The 20,161-nt window shown below is 48.2% G+C and overlaps 1 protein-coding gene across 3 annotated transcripts in view; it reads left to right on the plus strand.

The window, feature by feature from the left end:
• The window catches only part of MEGF11 (multiple EGF like domains 11), a 265,656-nt gene extending 247,943 nt beyond the window's left edge, over nt 1–17,713 (plus strand). For all 3 annotated transcript variants that reach the window (XM_061371167.1, XM_061371166.1, XM_061371168.1), the window contains 4 exons: nt 4,328–4,394; nt 10,587–10,643; nt 15,829–16,035; nt 16,498–17,713. In XM_061371167.1, the coding sequence (XP_061227151.1) occupies nt 4,328–4,394; nt 10,587–10,643; nt 15,829–16,035; nt 16,498–16,658 (492 nt within the window). In that variant the 3' untranslated portion in view covers nt 16,659–17,713. The remainder of the gene's footprint in view (nt 1–4,327; nt 4,395–10,586; nt 10,644–15,828; nt 16,036–16,497) is intronic.
• Nucleotides 17,714–20,161: the final 2,448 nt, after the last annotated feature.

The following is a 20,161-nucleotide window of genomic DNA, read 5'->3' on the forward strand; positions in this document are numbered from 1 at the left end:
TTCTAAATTCTACCAAAGACTTCACATAAAATTAGAAACTGCAAAACAGAGGTCGCTGGATATGGTCTGACTGGATGTCACCCAGCTAATAAAAAGGAATTCAGCTGCAGAAAGTATCATTAAGGTACCTTTAACTAAAACTTGTCCAAGGAAAAAAAGACTGCAAATACAGAATTGCTGCAGAGTGTTCAGGATGCCCATCTAAAACTGAGAAACAGGGGCTTGGACCATGGAAACCTGAAGTCAGTAGACAGGGAAATTGATGGCAAAGCTCTTACCGATCGCTGTCCTGGAGGATAAAGGAGGATGGAGTTCCTGCCAGCACTTCATAACCTAATCACCATGGACTTCTTTAAAAACCCAGGCATTGACAAATGGCACATTGGTGACCAGCTTGCCACTGGGATCCCTCCAGCTATTTCAGATGGGCAGGTAATGATTTGGCTTTACTCATGCTAGCATCTCGTTGATCTTAAGGGCAGAGTTGCCAGATATGAGGTAGTTTTAACCAAACTGCTAAAATTAAAAGCTAGGATTTTTAGTGGATAAATTTACTATGAAGTATTTTTTCCTCCAGAAAAAGCAATTTTGCTTCACGCTAAAAATGGAAGTATCTTGTATCGTAAAAAAAAATACAAGTTAACAAATTATAGTGTGTTAAGAAATGATGGTAGCACAAAGAGACGGCTATAATCACATTTCTTCCTAATGACTGCATTCTGAAAAACTCAGAAATGTCCCCAAATCATTTCATTAAAGGAATCAATTCTAGCCCATAGCTCTTCATGCCAAATTTTGGGTTTGTGAGCTGATTTATAAACCCTGCAAAGCTACAGCTTTTAATAGAAACCCCAAGACTTTAATAAATGTGATTCAAGTGGTGCTGCTGGATTGGAAATCAGTGTCTGTGGATTTCCGGAGGTCTGGAAATGAAGACCAAGGCTGTGGGCTCTGCTGATGGAAACTGCCAGCACCCTTCGTGGGGCTGCACTGATTTATAGGGACCGGGTGTGGGGCCAGGAACTTCAGCTTCATTCCCCCATAACCACGCAACAAACCCGTCTGCTTTTCCTCACCTTGCTACTCCTTGTTTGCTCTGATTGCCCCATCCACCCATCCCATGTATCTGCTGTCAGTGTTTGTGTTCCCAGCTTTGGGGAATTACAAGGAACTGCTGGATGATGAAGGAATGACTCCTGTGTTGTCAACTGGGAGACACCGGATGCACAGTCTGTGCCAGGAGCAAGGATGTGCAGTCACAGCTACGGCGCTCAGGCAAGGATTGCCCCAGGAATCCTGCAAGCAACCAGCTTTATCCACTCCCTGTTCTGGGCATGTCCTTGAGGAGAGCGCCTGGTGCAAAGGTGCCCAATGAGCTGGTGCCACGTTACCTTACTGGGAATATATGGAGACAGAAAATGAGAACGAACAGGATGAGGCACTAAGATGTAGCTGTCACTGCTCTGCTGCTGCTCTCTGATGGGAGCTTCAAGGGCTGTGGGGCCACAAGGGACTGTTGTGATCATTTGGCTTCACTCCCCACACAGTGCAGGGCACAGAACCACCTCTTTCAAGGGCAGCGCTGGTGGCTCCACAGCAACAGGGTCTTTCAACCAGAGCTGGGCTTTCACATGGATTTGAAATGGGTTCCTTTCAGTGTGCTGCCATTAATCTGTCTCTGTGTGTATCTGTGTGTATACCTATATGTATATATATATTCATATATATGCACACATCTGTGTGTGTGTGGTCAGTGTATTTGCACTACTGTGTGTCTGGAATCTTTCTTCCAGGCTGGAGTTCAGCCCATTTGGAGCACAATTAGGTGTTTGACAAACGATGAATCCTACCTGTGTACATCTTCAGTTGAATAGCTCTAAAAATACTGTGCAGGTGCTTGTAGAGACCCAACATTGTGTGTGTGTGTGTGTATCTGCACAGTCTTTTCTACCTGTGCTGTCTCCTGCTGTGCCCACACCATAGTTTCTTCTGTGTCTGTTTAAGCCAGGGCAGATAACATTAGGTGTAAAAACACCCCAGACCAGTGTCTGCATCCTGAGTCAAGGGAATTCAATCAGCAGGATCCAGTCAGTGAGGGCAGGGTTTTGCCTTTGGTTGTTACAAACCTTCACCCAAATGAAAGTTTCTGTGATCAGATAAAAGCTTCTAAATGTCAATGGGCAGTTTGTAATATGTGGTGTAGTTGTCCTAAATGTGGTGTTCCTGGAAGAGAGGAGTACTTGCAGACGCTTTCCCTGGAGATAAGGGAGAGGCTTCAGACCTCTGCAGCTTTATCCTCAGTGGCCCAGCTTTGGGGAAGCTCACAGGTCAGACTGGTTGGGAGGATCCTGCTGGTCCCCACTGCCCTATTTATAGTGGAGTTTTTGCCAGAGGAGATATCCTGACCCTAAGCCCTCCCCCCCCCCTAAACCAAGGGACAGAGGAGTTGCATGGCTGCCCAGCCCCATGCCTTCCTTCTCTTTGGGTCCAGCATTTCTCCTTTCTGCTGTTATCTCTCCACCTCCCATGACACGGTTACTCCTTGCAAGCCGTGGTGTGCTCCTTGCAGCACTCAACTGGCTAAACCACTTCAGCTATGGTGGCACAGAGCAGCTTACCTAGCTGCTACATGGGACAGCCCCTTTATCCCTCTCTGGCTGTGTCTGCTTTAACAGCAGGTCTCTTCAAAACAGGGTTTGGGCCCTGGTCTCTCTTTGCACAGCATCCCTGCACAATGCTTCTTGCCCTGGGAACCAGCTGGGATTTTATATTCCAATAGACTTGAGTACATCAGTGGGTCTTAAAACCCACTATGAAAGCTAAGCAAAAATTAATGAGACATCAGGAAAAATGAAATGGTTTGGTGATTTTGAATGCTTTGTTTCAATTTTAACCTCCTTTATTGTTATTCATTTACTTATAAATACGGTAAAATAGCAGAGCTGAGCTCTCTGAACCAGAGGCAGGAGCTTTCCTGTTTGGAAGCAGACACAAGAGAGCTCTGATGGCTTCATAACTTTAATTTTTCAGAGACAGGGTTGGGATTTGCTCTTGAACTGACACTTCCTCAGGACCAGCAGATGTGGGCTTAGAGAAGTAAATGTTGAGGTGGAAAACTCAGCAACTACAGTGATTCACAGACCCTCCTTGTTGGGACTCACCCCATCACATAGCATCACAGACTGGGTTGGGCTGGAAGGGACCTTAAAGACCATCCAGTGCCAATCTTCTACTGGAGCAGCTTGCTCCAAGCCCCTGTGTCCAACCTGGCCTTGAGCACTGCCAGGGATGGGGCAGCCACAGCTTCTCTGGGTACCCTGTGCCAGTGTCTCAGCACCCTCACAGGGAAGAGCTTCTGCCTAAGAGCTCAGCTCAATCCCCCCTCTGGCAGGTTCAAGCCATTCCCCTTGGCCTGTCCCTACATGTCCTTGTCAAAAGCCCCTCTCCATATGCTTTGTGGAGCCACACACCCCAAGCAGCAGCCCCTCTCCCTGTGCTGACCACCACAAGAAATGCTCCAGTGAGCTCACTCCAAGCCCCCCCCCCAAATCCCCATCCCTCAGGCTGGCAGTGTGCTTGTCTCTGCTGTTGTGTTGAGCATCACCTGTGTTGCTGTTGTCTCTGCTGCTGCTTGAGCATCACCTGGCTCAAGTGAGACTCCTATAATGGGCAGAAAATTGAAGAGCACATTGACACATGTGCTTAATACAACTGCCACCTCCTCCAATGGCACCACCACGCTGGCACACGCAGGGTCCCAGCTGCCACATGGCAAGAGGTGTCTTTCCAGCAGCAGCATCTGGATGGCAGCCCTGGACTTGCTCCACTCTTGCTGGCAGATCTGCACAGAGCCTCATGCTTCCTTATTGCCAATGTTATTTTCCTTGAATTGAGAGAAATCTTGTAGCCATTACATCTCTTTCCCTAAACAAATACTCAGATGTATTAGAAAATCCCCTTTGTTCCAAACAGCTCCTATTTGCATGCTTATGTAGGTGGTTTTGATCCATCCGTCTCCATTAGTTGTTTTGAAACTGCCAGCATGTCACTCCATGCATACAAGCATTCCAGTCGTGATCCCTGGATGCTGAAGGAAATCTCTGTTTTCCAGCATGCTTGTGTTCATTGCTTGGTGAAGTGACTTTCCTTTGTGATTTTCCCTAATGCTAGTGAACAACTGTCAGATTCATACAGCTAAAGAACTGAAATGGTGAGGCCAAAGGTAACAGCCATCTCCCATTTTGATTCATACCATCCTTGGGCTGTAGTTTTGGGTGGGAAGTGTCTTTATTTCAGCATTAACCCATTATCATACTTTTTGATACAGCTCAGTAACAAAACCCTTGACAGAGAAACTGCAGACTGGAGACCCTACAGCTATCTGAATGAACTAGGTCAGTAACGTTTAAACAATCTAATCACTTTAGTAGACTTTAGAGCAATTCCAAACCCAAGTCAGCCTTTCATAAAGGCATTAACCATAATGGAGAATATTGGTGTTGTCTTTATCTCACAGTCAGAATTGCTAATAGTGAAAGATGAAGTATTGAAAATGGTTTCCTTTACCACAAACCACAGTTGGGAAAGAAGAGCCAATATTCATTCTGCTCTCCCTCCCCCAGTTGCTCTGTGTAATCACTATCAACTACTGTATAAATGTTTTTTTAAGGACTAACTTAGGACATTAAAAATTCAAATTTGGCATTATTTTTTCCCTTCCATGCTTAATAAAGTTGAGCACCACATACTGGCACGTCCATAAACCCAGAGCCTCTGTGGGAGCTGGAGCGCGCAATACACTCTGTTATCTCCCAGTTAATCACAGAGTGGCCATTTTTCAGGCAATTTTGAATGCCCAGGCAGGGCAAACAAGCCAAGAGTGAAGTTTAATGGCCCCTTCTGAGTTTATTCTCCCTGGCTTCAGTTTTAACAGGGTTTTCAGCAGCTCTTATCTCAAACCCATCCAGACTTAGTGCTTTGGATGCTATTTGTTTTCCTATCTAAGCACCTGGGAGTTTAGCTTGTCAGTGGCAGAAAGCATTCGCCCTTTCCTTTACTGGGATTACTAATACCTTACTGAAAATCTGCAGTATGGAAAGTGCAGAATTAAGTGGTATTGTGGGATTTTTAATGTCAACTATCTCACAGCTCACATGGCAAAGGAATTAAGACAGGGCATCACCACGCATCGCATCTTGTCACTGCTCTTTTGGTCACACACCATGCCTTGCTCCAAAGATCAGGCCTTCCCTGCATCAGGAAAATCACAAACCTGTCGAGCTTCAATGCAAAACCTTTTCCATCATTATCAACCATTAGTGTTTTCTTCTGTACAACAAGCTGCAGAACTGCTGTTGTGTTGATCTGTACATATCACGGAAAGCTGGGGGGGGGGGGGTGAGGATTTCCAAATGCTCCTCAAATCAAGTTCATTTTCTTTTTCCCATTTTACTGCTTTGCTCACTGGCTTTATTCTTAGCTTGCAGTGTCCGGAACTCCCTGAGTGCCAGATTTGTCCTGCATTCATGCATTTTATTTTAGTAGCAGAAGTGATGCTAAGTGCCTTTGCAGTAAGAATGATGTAGAAGTGATAAATACTTTAGTTAAGCAAAACAGTCACTATTTTTTCCATTGCATTTTGCATCCCAGATACATTTTTTCCTTGTTTTCTTTGCTTCCTCCAGAGTGTTTTTTTCACACTAATTGGTAACAATGAGAGATTTTTTCTTCCCTTTCAGTATGAAAATCAACACTTACTTGTGCTGACTTTGATGATGCTGAATTCTTGCTCAGCTCAAGGCCATTTTTACCATAAAATGTTTTCATTTCATGGTAATCCCACAGCAATAAAAGCTGCAGATTCCACCTATGTGTGCAAATTTCAGAAGAAAGCTAAAAACTTTGATTTTGAATTGTAAACAGGTAATATCAGTGAAGCCTAATAAGTTCCCATGGGGGATCTTGACCTTCGTGCATGGAAGTACTGAAGAGTTAGAGGAAGCACCTTCTCATCCAACTGTTAGCCTTAGTTTTTATGCCACTGATGCTCCAGCTGGGATAGCAGGTGGATTCAGTTAAAAACAGTTAAAATGGAAGTGGACAGCCCCTCTGCTGTGACCCCATGCAATGTTATAGAGAGAAGATGTGTAGCAGTTGGGAGCGGATGGAAAGCCCCCAGCTCACCTCCCTGGCTCTTCAGCCAGCAGCTCCTCTGGCTGAGGCAGTGGTGCCAAAGAACAGGATCTTTGGATGAACCTGGCTCACAGGAATGTCTGTAGGCTTGTTAGGAATTGCAAGTGTCATAAATATGAATTAGAGCTGGGGGAAAGGAAATCATCAGAATATCTGTGTGAAAATTACCTGAGCCACTCGTCTGCTAAAACCTGCGAGCACAAGGAGTTTTCTTAATTCCCTTTTTTTCCCTTGACCTCTGCAAGGCATTTCTGATCAGGTCTGTGCTCAAGGGTGGATGTGGTCCAGACCTATCCCAGGCTGACACCTTCTGTATTTTGATCTGCAGCATACCTTCACTTCTCAGGGTCATGGCTGTGCTCAGACTGGATATAAGGACTCAGGGACTCTTCTGATGGGGACAGACTTGCTTCTCCATTCCATGCTGGATCCAGGCTTAGGTCCCACTTTGATCTCCAAGCTCAGGGAGAGCAGGAGAAGCAGCTACTCCCAAGCTACTCACTGAGGAGTAGGGCTGGCAGCTCAGGAGACTGCTTCTAGCAGAAGCAGAGCCCTGCTGCTCAGCTGATGGGGGCATCGTGCCCTTTTCTGTGTGCTTGGCACCACAGCTCCTCACTTCCAAGCAATGTGTCTTTAGTTCTGTGTCTATAAGAGGGTCAACAGGATGTTTCTGGAAACACCATGTACTTTATTTGCTTGTGTATCTCATAAAGGCGATCCCACAGGTAACAGGCACATGAATGCTTTGATTAATCCCTCTTTGCTCTCCTCGCTCTTGCAGGCTGTGCTTTTACAGCTTTGGAAATCACCTTTTGATTGCTCCCAGTTTGCATCACTGGCTTTTGCTCAGCCAGGAGTCACCCCTTGGATATTTTATTTGGAAAGGGAAAGGAAGAAAGATGTTCTCTGAGGGAGCAGAGAAAGGGCTGCCCGCACCACGGGGATATCTTAGCTGGTTTACAGGACTTCAGTTGCCAGGTTTGCGTTCTTTCCAACTGGGAAATGCACGGAGCAGAACAAAGCTTGTATTTTTACTGCTGGAACATTTCCTTGGGAGCTTCAAATATCAGGCTTTGTCAGAGAGAGAATCATACCTGTTAAATGGAGTCTAGTGATGAGCACATTGCACAAGTCATTCTCATGGATCAGCACTTGAGATATCAGGGTTTGGGGTATCTGTGGTGCCAAGAAAAGGCGGCTTTGTCACCTTTGCCATGTGTCACTACTTGTTTAATGCAGCTTACTCCCACAAGGAATGCCTTGTCTTTGCATTTCCTATTCACTGTCTCTTGTTGCAGAACCGGAATTGTTTGCTCCCTAACCTCTCTCCTCCAGTCCAGTCTGCATTACACAACTGCAGAGTCCATCTTCCAGCTCCTGTTCCAAGCAAGTCAAATGTCCTAAACCACCCACTGAGTGCAGAAAAGGTTGCTATGCTCATTAGTTGGAGTGCTGGGCACAGCGGGCTGCAGACAAAACTGGTTTTAGCTGTAATGCTTTCCTAACAGCAGTGCTCAGAGCAGAGCCTGGAGTGTGATTTGCAGCACATCCCGAGTGACTCAAAGGTTGGGTCAGACCTGACTTTGCATCTTTCTCAAAGCCAGAAGGTGGGGAAAAATATTTCCAACCGAGACTGTGATTTCAGCCCGCAGCCAGTTTAACTCCAGATTTAAACCTGGCCTTTCCTGAAGAGCCAGATTCCTGCCCTGTTCAGGCCCCTTCCACATTAATTGCTTTTGCAGTTTAAAAAATAACGTATCTATTATTCATTTCACTTCCCGAGGAATGCAATGAATAGGCAAAAATGGGTCATAAACCCACAGGATTATAAGACATAGAAGAAGACTAAAGGCAGAATTACAGGGAACAGGTTGGGAAGGGCTTTGAGAGGTTGTGCAGCACCAACCCTGCCTGTATCTATCTTTTCTAGCGGGTGTATCCCAGCTTTTCTGAGCCATCCTCCCTTAAGAAGGATTCTCAGTTTTCTACAGCTACACTGGAGTGAGCTCTGAGTATGGCAAAGTGCTGCTTTGCAGCTCAGGGTGAGCAAGGACTGCCTGCTGCCCAGCTCAGAACCAGTCAGGTTCACTCAGCTGAACGCTGTGTTCACACAGCACCTGCCCTCCAGCAGGGTCTAACGAGTCTGGGCTAACTCAGAGCAGACACAGTGATGTCTGTGGCTGCAGAAGCCCTTCCAGACATGTCTGACATCTGCAATAGCACTGGCAGGAGCTCACAGGGAGCTGAGCTAACAAAATATGCTCAGAAGGTGGAGTCCTTCCTCTCCGAGCCACCAAAAGTGCTGGTTGATATCGCTGAGGCCTCACAGCAGCCCCAAGGCTCCAGCTTTCATCAGGTTCTTCACGGTCACAGTGGGATCATTCCTGTAAAGATCTGATGAGGATGCTCAGAACAGATGCAACATTCTTGCACAGGGATGCACCGTGCAGTGAGCACAGGTAACCATTCCCTGGGGAAGCTCCGTTTCCATAAATCACCTGTTCCTCATGGTCCTTATTCTAAGCATCTAATTAATCCCCAGCAGTTATGAGGACATTGTCCTGCAGGATCACTCCCGTGTTTTTTGCTCCTTGCTTTGTCTCTAACTCTGAAACGGCTGGTCAATATTTTAAAGGTCGTGATCTTGAGCAAAGTTATTCATCCCAGCCCTCCAAAGCCAGAAAGTCTTTCCCATGTCGCTGTTGCTCTATTTGAGCAATGCTGCATCCAATGCACCTTCCCATGGGTCAGCCTGGGTTTCCTTTATTTCCCTGCTGCTGTTTTCTCTTTGTGGGTATGGCCCCCTTCACCCTCTGAGCCCATTTATGTGCCCACCAACACTCCAGCCTTGCTCTGTGTGGTATGAGCTGCTTCTTACCAGAGGCTCCTGAGTGTGTGTGCCTGTGAAGCTGCCCTGCTTGGGTGTTCTGCCCATGGGGGCTTGCTCAGCCCTGCCAGGACGTGTGATCACCAGGAATGGCCTTTGGGAGCACCACTGCTGGGAAGGAGAGCACCAGCGCTGTGGATGTGAGCCAAGGGATGAATCAGCTCCATCCTCTTCACTCAGGACTCTGCCCTAGAGAATGCAGGAGAGAAGCAAAGCACACAGCAAATACTGCTATGTGAAAGAGCTTCCCCACTGTGCCCAAACCACCCAGTCAGCCTTGCCTTCTGCTGCTCCTTTCAGGGAGTGAGTCTGGGAATTGGCTCAGGACAAGTGGTGGAAAACAAAGCAGAAGGTGCTCAAAAGCTTTGGGCAGTCACTCTGGGCTACAGAGGCAAGAGCCCCATCAGAGAGAGCCAGATGTGAACCACAGCCCTTTTCCTGCGCTCAGGATGGACACGCTGCAAAGGGGGGTGGCTTTGATGTGCCAGTAACACATCTATTGTCTAATGCAGTGATTCTCCTTATTCACCAAAAGCAAAGGTGCTATGAAAAGGGGACTGGTACAGCATTGCCAGTAGTGGTGACAGCTTCTTCTATAGAGACCAGAGGACATACAAGGACAAAGAGCTGGGAGACCTCTGGGACATGCTGTTTGCAAGGCACTTTTACCAGCGTAACTTCGTTACTTGATTGGGAATCCCATAAGCCACAAGGACATTTCTATCTCTCTAACCAAATTTGTGTTGACTTTGCTAGTCAGTGAGAAATAGCAGACTCTATAGTTAAAAAGATTTAAAGGCTTCCATTAGATTTGCCTTTTGATTGATATTTAGGATCATTAGCAGTAAAGGTTCCCACCCCCTTCTAGCTTTGCTTCTGTAAGAGACAAAGCTGCATGAGGCAGAAGTCTTTGCTGTCAGCTCTGTTCTCAGTTACTGCATTTTCAGGCCGCTGTAGTCACTTGGGGACTGTGGTCACTTCAGTTCTTGAACCATGCAAATTGATAAGCAAGCCATAGTAGGTAATAGAGAAGGATTGTACACACCTTAGAATCTAAGATTGTGAATTAAATACCATACTATCCACGATGAAGCAAAGCCCAGAATTGGCCACAGGGTAATGTAACGGAACCTGTGGACTCAAGTTCAGAAGGAGATGGTTTAGGCTCCTACTAATCCAATGCAGTGTTTCAGTAATGAACATAGCAGCAGATGATGTTTTCTTGCTGTTCTCCTGATGGATAGCTGCTCCTGGTAAAGAGCAGCACCCTGCGTCAGGAAAGCCCTCCCTTTCAGGGAAGCTCTTAAGCATATGCATAATTCCGGGCGTGCACAGAACCCCCACTGCACTGAGTGCATGCTTACAGCTGCGGATGTGCTTAAGAGCCTCCCTAAATGAGGGCCTTGATGTACAATTTAGGGGAAAGAATATATGCTGCTCAGTCATCAACGCAATCCAATTTACATAAATATTTATTTGTTTTCCATTATATATCATTTCCATGCAGGTGCTTGTGGGATGGATAGACGTCAGAACACATACATAATGGAAAAAAGCTTCAAAGGTATGGTATCCAGTGCCTGCAGCCACCCTGGCAAAGAGTTTGAGGAGGGTGTCCTAGAAGAGGTGAGATAGGAGAGACCTGAGCACCCAGGAGCGGGGCCATGCAGAGGCAGAAAGGGACAGAGCCATTACCTACACCATACGCTCAGCTGGCAGCATTCCTGACTCCGAGCCAGATGTCTGGGGCCCACGAATTATGGATTCAAGTCTTTACCAGGCTGGAGGCTCCTGCCCCAGCAAAGCAGCAGGAGACAAAAAGGGAGGGCTCTGCTGCAGGGACAGGAGGTGCAGATGGAGCTGTCTGGCCAGGGGAAGCTCTTTTAGGACCCATTAGTCATCTACAAGGGCTTCCTGGTGCAGGTGCTGATGACAGACTGGTGCATCTGCCCAAGCTGTGGCTCCGTAAGGCTCTTGGCTCTCCAGAGCTTAAACAAAGCCACTAGAAAACAAGCTGACCCTGCTGCGTGGCCTTGCTGCAAGAGATTTATAGCAGAGCTTGAGAAAAGACCTCGCTCAGAACATTAACCAGTCACGCTGGCATGAAGCAATTAATGGGCATTGACTCCAGGGCAGCTCTAAAAAGGGTTTGTAGATGAGTCACGAGCACAAGGCCCAGTGGTTTGATGTTTCAGTTGTCCTCCAGGTTTACATTCAGAATACTCCAGTTCAGTATGGACTTCAAGACCACTTGGCACAGTGGTCCCCACAAGCTCCTGATAGTCTGGGCTGGGTTTGGCACACTGAGCTTGTGGTACAGGAGATGCAGCAAGGAGTCTGTCTCCCTCAGAACACGCCGGTTTCAGGCTGAAGTCCCTCATCTGAATCCCAGCCTGTTGTGTCTGCAGGCACCAGCTGGGAATGTCCCTCCCTCAGCCCAGCAGGTAAACTGCACAATGTCCTTGAGCTGGTGTCAGCTGAGTAACAGGGAAAACGGTGCCTCCACCCAGGGCCGGTGTCAAGGCACTCACTGGTTTGCTATGGCCAGGGTGTGACTGAGCAAGATCTTTACCTGAGCTAACAAAGGACATTGAAAGTGCACATAAAAAGCAATGACCAGCTTATAGCCAGGCCTAGAAAACACCACTTTGTAGCTGCTGTTTACAAGATAAAGTGGCATAATATTGCTAAAACATCACCTTAACATCCAGGCTTGCCAGAGGAAACCACTGATCCATGGCAAAGTCCTTCCCTATAAAACTAGCTTATGTATGTAGATTTGACTCAGGCCACTGGTTTCAGCTCCTTCAATGATTTTCTTCTTATTCTAGTCGGGCAGGTTGTTCTCTTTCCATGGAACTATGAACTTCAAGATTAGCTTCAACTAAATTACTGTGCTTAAAAAGTCAAAAAGCTGCTTTGAACACATGCAGGAGGAATCCCCATCCAGAGGCACAGTCACACAGTGTGAATGGGAGAATAGGAATCACAGGAACAGCAACTGTGAATGCATTTCCTGCTGCTGCACGTTCTGTTCATTAGTTAGGATCTGAGCCACTTTCTGTACATGTTTATCACTTGCAAATTGAACACTCAGGCCTGGAAGCCATGTCAGGGAGGCTGATGTGTTGTGGCTCTGCTGGCGCTGACAGGGGCAGGGTGCTGGGGACACAGGAACACACCTGACGTGCCAGGGGGGTTCTGAACGTCACCTGCAGGCAGCTGGCAGAGATTTCTCAGGAGCATTTGCCCTTGGATGGCCACAGGCTTCTGGCAGCTCAGTCTGAGGTCAGGCTCTGGGTTCAGGCAGCCGGGGGCACTCTCATTCCCAGGAGGAGCTGAGCGATGGGCCCTGTGCTCAGCGTGCGGTTCTCCTTGCCCTTGCCAGGTCTTGCGTTAGCCCTGCCTAGCTAAATTCCTATGAAAGATGGAGAGAAGGTATCTTCTAAGCTGGGTCGTTCACATGAAACGAACTTCCAGTCCCAAACAATTGGATTCTGTCAGCAAGAAGACTTGGCATGCGGGTGCTTTGTTCTTACATACTTTAATGCAGTTTAAAGATGATGTCTTTTCCCATCAGTATCTGCTAGGTCTCGCTGGAGAAAGCTTGCCCTGCAGTTGAAAATGGTGTTTGGTGCTGAGCCCAGCCCAGAGCATTGCATGGGATGCTCTGCCGGGAGGGCACAAGGTTGGTCCCAGGGCTGATGCACTGGTGGATTAATGTGAGCTCAGGCTTTGCACGATGGCCAGCAAAGTCCCAGTGTTCAAAACACTGGTGCACTTGCCTCAGGGGTTGAGGGCTTGGCTCAGTGTGGTTCATTTGTTTGGTGGACAGGAATGTGTCCCACAGCTGTGTCACACTCCAAAAAGCAGCACTAAGCTGTTGCTGTGTTGCTGTCCTAGAGCAGCCAAGGTTAGGCAGGTTAATGACAGCAGCCAGCAAGGCACGCTATGCTGAACATCACCCATGCATGGGATTACATAGTAGGAGAACGTGTTTCACCTGCATACATCATAGTGCCTTAGCACTTCAAACGCGGCTGTAGGTACCAAGGCTGGGCATCAGGATGCCAGAGGATTATCATCAGAGAGGAGCCTGGTCTGTGGGAGGAACAAATGCATTTCCAGTCCCTGGTATCAAAACTAAAACCTTCAAAGGTTTGGTGATTGGTATCCAGGCAACACAGAGACAGGGACTTCAAAATTAGAGCCTATTCCCCATATTTCCCCATCTATCTCTAGTGTGTCCAGCTGATGGAGTGCTCACAGTGAGTGCTGTGGCACCACTACAAGAGCTCAATACACAGGGGGACAATGAGGCAGCATGGCCAGAGCTCGCATGTGTCCTACAGGGTGACTGGGATGAGGCTTCCTAAATCATTTGTTCTGGGTTAAACTGATGCCACACTTCTTAATTACCCCCAATCCCCCTTCATGGCAAAGTAACTCAGACACTTCTACAGCCTTGAGAGTTAAATTCCCTGTGATCTTGTGCGTAACACATCTTGTGGCTAAGGGCTCCCTGGTGTACAGCACACTGCCACGCACACACTGGTGCTCTGTAAGTTATATTGCACCCAGAGCAAAGGGTCTGGTCCCCAGCTAGATGCAGAATTCCCATTTACGTCAGTGGGAATTGGCGTGCTGTTTCCCAGTATCTTCTGGGAAAAGGCAGCTCTCAGGAGAGGCCAAATGAGTCTGGGCAGCCCAAGTGGGATTTCACCGGTCTCTTCTGGGAAGGGAAGCGCTGGTGCTGTGGGTACAGCCTGAGGGCACCTGCCTGGGGGGTGCTGTCAGCCCCAGCAGCACTGCAGGTGCATTTTAGCTTAGGGAGATAAAAGTAGCTGAGCTGGACTTAATAAAATGCAGGATGTGCTGGGATTTTTGCCTAAGCCAGCTCTGAGGTACCCACTTCCATGAAGAGATGGCTACTGACCCACACAGCTATCAACCTGCAGCACTGCGCAGCACCTTCCTTTAAGTCATATACCTAGAAAAAGCTGCTAACAGTGAGCTCACCCATGTGCACAAGTCTTACGGGGTTGCTCCATTGCTCAATAGGACAGGACAAGACAGCTTCCCACTGACGTGCCTATACTGGGATGGGGTTGGGAAAGCTGGAGGGCCCAACCCTAGTGCCTGCAGCCTGGGAATGTTTGTGTGGCTTTGGTTCTTGTCTCCTGTGCTCTACTAAACAGATGTGTTTCACTCTGAAGCAAAGGCACTGCTAATGTCACCCAGGCTGAACTCAGAGGAGTTTATAGCTCAATAAACACTGCACTGGTGGCAGGGCCCTCACGTCCCTCATGGTCCCTCATGGTGCAGCTGGTTTGCTTTGAGGTGGAGCTTCCCACAGCTGGTTTCACTCACCCTGATTGCTCCCACCACTGCAATTAGAGCACAGAAACTCAATAGCTCCCTGCAGGATACAACCTGACACCTTGCTCCGGGTGCCTGCTCGTGCAGAGCCAAGGCAAAGGGGCGCCAGGCCCGGGGTGAGGATGGACACCCAGACACAACCCCTGAGCTGAGGGAGGGAGGGAGAATCCCAGCAAGGAGTGAAGCAAACGTGAGGAGTGAGTGAGGAGGTCGGGGAGGACAGGCGCAGAGGTGAGGTTTGTAAAGGAGAAGCGATATCTTGTTGTCTGTCTATTTCTTAACCTGCATTTCTCTTTTTGTCTCCCATACTAGACAGCGGGGGCAGCTGGGATTGCAGCTATTTTGCAAGTCCCGCTATTTCACCGGGAGTATTTCATATATACCAGGATCTGCCTTTGTACTGTAACCCAGCACAAGAAAATGCCTCATCTTTCATTGCATCGCTCTAATTCTAAATTACTGGCAGTGCCCAGCAGGATGCACACGGCAGCAATGGCACGTTCTTGAATGTCCATTTATTCTCTCTTGGTTTTTATGTTTAAAGCAAGACTGGCACCGTACCCTGCAGCAGGCTGGCACGGCCAGCCCAGGGGCACTCACAGAGGAGACTCTGGTTACAGCTCTCACACCAACCCTGCTCTCCCCATGTAGGGCCTCCTCCGTCACCATCTCCTGTTTCCTCCAGCCTAGGGTAGAGGAGCAGTAGATTATGGACAGCTGGGGGGGGGGGGCCCGGAGGGAGTAAAAGGCAAAGCAAAAGCAAGGCTCAGATGGAGGCTTGTTCCCCTTTGTGGAAACCCAAGTGCTCCCCACTAGCAGGAGCAGCCCAGTCTTAATGGCAGTGGGAATATGAAGTTGGCTTTTCCTGGTGCTGGATAGCCCCAGAAACCAGAGCTCTCAGGGGACACGCACTGCACTGATGCAGTTCTAAGCCTGCTGAAAATGTTCTGTATTCATAGCATTGGATGCTGACCAAAGCCCCAGGACACCAACCCTGTAGCTGGCCCAACAGGCCAGGGACCAGCAGAAGGTCCTGCTGGCAGAATCGACATACCACAGCCATGTGGAGTGGGATTAAAGCTCCTTAGGCATTAGGGGGAGGGAGGGAAGGATGCCACCTCCAATTCAGTACTGCAGTAAATGACAACTAGAGCCTTTTACAGGAAAACCTGAGGTTCCGATTTCTCTCCTGCTAATGAGTGGATGCAATGGTCTGGATCCACCCCGAGCCCACGCATCGGGTGTCTGTGCTGGATGCTTCGAGGATCTTCCTTACCCCCTGCCCCTTGTCCCCCCACACTTGTGCAGAGGTTGAATTAACCTAGGGAAGCTCATGGTGCTAACACTGCCACTCCCCTCTTGTTTTGCAGATTATATGAAAGAATCTGTGTGCAGCTCCAGCACTTGTTCCCTGAACAGCAGCGAAAACCCATACGCCACCATCAAAGACCCCCCCATTTTAACATGCAAACACTCCGAGAGCAGCTACGTGGAAATGAAATCGCCTGGGCACAGGGAGTCCCCATATTCAGAAATGCCAACTTCATCGACCACCAATAAAAACATCTATGAAGTTGGTAAGAGGGGCAGGAGGCAGAGGGGCTGCTGGGGTGTTTATTGCAGATGCTGATGTTTCCTTTTCCCCTTTTCCTAACATGGATATGGCACGGTGCGGGGAGGTGCCGGCCATGGGAGAAGCCCTGTGCCTTGGTGTGTTAAGCTGGGGAGCTGCATCCCAGATAGGGGCTTGTGCAAGGCTGGGGGATGTGAGTGTGGCACCGCTCCTCTTCACGCTTTTAACTGCTGCAGTCCAGCTGCAAGACATTGCGAGAGCAGAAGTGTTGGTCTTTTGGAGCCATCGTCTGCAGGGCTTTGGGAGCTACCTGCTCTTGGCTCTGGTGTTTTCCTCCCTAGTCTGCTCCATGTGCTGGCAGTAAAGCTGGAGGAGATGAGTTGGGAAGCTGAGTGAGAAAACACATGAGTAACTAGCCTTGGGAGCGCTGCAGGTTACCATAACCCAGCTTTCCTTGCTTCCCCAGAGCCCACTGTCAGCGTGGTCCAAGACGCCCGTGGTCGGAGTGCCAGTTACCTCCAGAATCCGTATGACCTGCCTAGGAACAGTCACATTCCTGGTCACTACGACCTCCTTCCCGTAAGGCACAGCCCAACGCACGGGCCATCTTGGGACAAGCAGTCTTAAAAGGATGAAATTCACTGGTGCACTGTGCTGCAATCACAAACTGAGGAAGCAAAAGAGAAGACAATCCTTTTCTGGGCTGCAGGATGCTGATGGGACTTCAGACTGTCTCACACAAGGACCTAACGTAACACAACATCAGCTTGGGCCAACTGCTGCTGCATGATGTTATTTATAAAGACATTTTTATATGGGTAACAGGACCTACACATGACTGGAGTCCATCACCCCAGGAAGGTGCCTACGTGCTCCAGGCAAAAACTCTCCGTGGCGTGTATTCTAACCCTGGCTTTGCTGTACAATAAAACACACAACCATGCTAAGTAGAAGGACTTAGAGATGTACATTTCTACCAACTACATCAAGAACCCTTTTACTGTTAGGAACAAGGTGACTTGGAACACACTGGGATATATTTTACTTCTTTGTCATGGAAATGGACATTTTTCTGAATGAAAGCAGGGAACCTTGTCATTTCATTGTCTGGAAACCCCATTTGCTGCCATGACCATGTGCAACCTGTGCGGATCACGCTTGGTAACTAGCACGGAGATTTTTATCTTTCTGTTCAGTACCAGGGTACTTGAGCTGAGGAATATTAACACAGACACGGCCTGTGCAGGTTCTAAAACGTAACAGTTTGGACAATGTCCCCTGGTCTTTGCTAATGACTTGAGTTTCAACAATGAGCCTCACACCCAGCTTACTGCAGATTTAACAAGGTACAAAATACTCCAATTGGCACAAATAGGCTTTAATTTCCCTTATACAACTTTGTCAGATAAAGCCATCAGAGCTGTCAGGCAGTGCAGACTGATGCACCTTCATTTCCTGCCCTGGGACGCTGCAGGTTTGCACAGACTAACCCTGGTTTGGTTTCCTTTCCTAAAGCGAAGCCCCATCCCCTCCTCCAGCCCATCATTACCAACCATCTCACCATGATTCCCTTACAGCATGCCATTTATGACCCTCTTTAATTTGATGTGCATTACCATGTAGTGCATCTTTATCTGCTGATGATTCTACCTGAAATGTCATTAAATGGAGCTGAAACTGGGGTTTGTGTTTCAGCAGCTGTTTGGGAAGGGAGGATCAAGGGGTTGGCCATGGTGAAGTTTTGGACTAAGCCATCATGAGTATATTTTCTATCTTTATTGACCTAGGAAGTAGAACCCTTGCTGTTAAGCAGTTCCTTGTAGATTTTGAGCATGAAGTAGTATCGACTCTCAGTATGTAATGTTATTAGGCAAACACAGAAGTAGCAAGTTAATTGCCTCTTAAGTATAACCCACACCATTCTGTTGCACATTCGCCAGTCTGATGGAAGCAGAGGAGCCCAAAACCAGCACCACTCAGTCTGCTCAAAGCATGACCGCTTGTGTACCCTGCTGGTCTGGGGGATTGGTCAGAGGAGCCTTCCAGCTTGGAGCAACGACTTGATCCCAGCTCCAGGCCACACCAGGATCAAGCGTCGGATCACTCGGAGCACCCTGCTGGGGATGGAAGCCCTGGCACGGTGGTACCAGCCCCTGGCAGCTTGCACAGCACCCCTGGGTGCAGCACCACAACACCCTCCCATCAGGGCATGGGGAGCCCCAGTGATGGAGCTGGGTGGGCTCTGGACCCCTCCAGAGCAGCAGATCTTCATCCCGCAGGATAATGCATACGTAGTTACATGAATGCTGCATGTGTGCATGGGGCAGTGACTGGGCAGCAATAGTGATTTTATTTTCCAGGAAAGCCTTATCTGAGATGTAAGCAGACAATTATTTTGTAGGGCCAGTAGGGATATATTTTATGTACAGGAACAGAAAGACTTACCTCACAAGTATCCCGAGAAAGGCAATTTGCAAAGGAACTCTCTTGGTCGAGACCTACCTGACAGTGAGCACAAGCAGTCCGCGCTGCCGCCTGACCACCAGCTCTGGGTTGCTGTGAAGTTCACATCGAGACTCCAGGGAGCGGGATTGTGCTCCATTATTCAGAGCTGGGTTTTCACACTGAATGCAATGATGTGCATAGAGCTTAACAGGAGAACAACAAACCCAGCACCCAAAAACGTACCTTGTATATGAGCATTAGCTTTGAACAGGCACCGAAATGGCAATACTTTTTTAAGGCAAGACAGATTTGTAATATATTTGTTCACTGTGCAGAGGTATCCCACCTTGTACAAAATAAAGGGAATTTCTCTCAGTGCGTACTTCTCCAACGTCCTCCTTTGCAGACTGAAGCTTCCAGCCCTGCTCAGGTCTGAGTGCTCCAGGCGATGTGAGTGGTTACAGAGGGGCTGCCACCCTCAATGGAAGCACCCCCCAGGATCAGGTTTCTCACCCAGAAGAGACAGGATTTCTCAGAAAACACAGTGCTGTGATTCAGCTGCAGCTTGGACCCTAATTCTAGCTTTGAAACAAAAGGAAACTGGCTCTGCATGTATCTTTGTTACAGTTGTCAGCAGTTTAACCTCAGCGGGGCTGAGCAGGACACCCCAGCGATGCACAAACCCAGCCAAGCTCCCACGTACCTACAGAGAGCACCAGGGCTCTGGTTTTCAGTGCTCCGTGGCACTGTCAGGTTGTTGTGCCTCCAGGAGGATACAGACCAGCACAGTCACTGTCCTGCCCGCAGCAGGGATGAGAGAGGACACCAGCAGCCACGGCAGCAGGTCTGACAGAGCTCCCAGGGAGCCTCATCAGTACCTCAGGAGCACAGAACTGCACAGAACAGCTTGAGAATTACCGATGCCAGGCAGCCCTGAGCACTGCCACCGGCTGAAGCTCTCCCAATATTTGTACTTCATATTTCTAGAAACCTTGTTACCTAAAGCCCAGCATGTAATCTCCTTCTGATTTGACAAGCCACACTCGATAAGCTCTTTGGGGCTGGAAATTCATCAGGTTTGACATGACAGAATCAGTACCTGTAGCTGAATGAAAATGTCTTTAAATCAGAACAATAACATGCCCTTTCTGCTTAAGAGGCAGAACCTCACCTCCCATCAAACACCAGGACCACTGACACTGAACAGCTTCCTAACAGTGAAGGTTGGGACTTCCAAATACGTAAATGATAGCAAAAGCTTTTGGCAGGTAAAGCCAATGTTACAGCATTATACAGTTCCCAGAAACTCACAAAGCTCATTCCAGGGCCCAGAAGCATTTTCTATTATAATTGGTTGTCTCCTATTAGCAAAGAGACACTTTAGTGCAGCAGTAATGCCAGTATTATGGAAAAGGATGATTAATCAGCAGCTGAACACAAACAATTCCCTGCTGGGTCAGTGTTCAGATGGAATAATGTCTTGCCCTGTCTCTCCCAAAGCTCTTTGGGAAGCATCTGTATGTGCCAGCAGTGTCCCTGGACCGACCACCACAGCACCGCTTGGTCAGGAGAAGGCAGGACAGAACCCCAGAACACAAGGGTGAAGCTGTTAACAGGTGAGGAGTTACAGCTCTGTACACACCATTTGACTTTGCTTTGGAAGTCAATGGCTTAGGAAAGCTTTA

The sequence above is a fragment of the Neopsephotus bourkii genome, unplaced genomic scaffold (assembly GCF_033783945.1).
Source record: "Neopsephotus bourkii isolate Nb327-2 ecotype Australia unplaced genomic scaffold, CSIRO-AGI_Nbou_v1 NB_1572, whole genome shotgun sequence".
Classification (NCBI taxonomy): Eukaryota; Metazoa; Chordata; class Aves; order Psittaciformes; family Psittacidae; genus Neopsephotus; species Neopsephotus bourkii.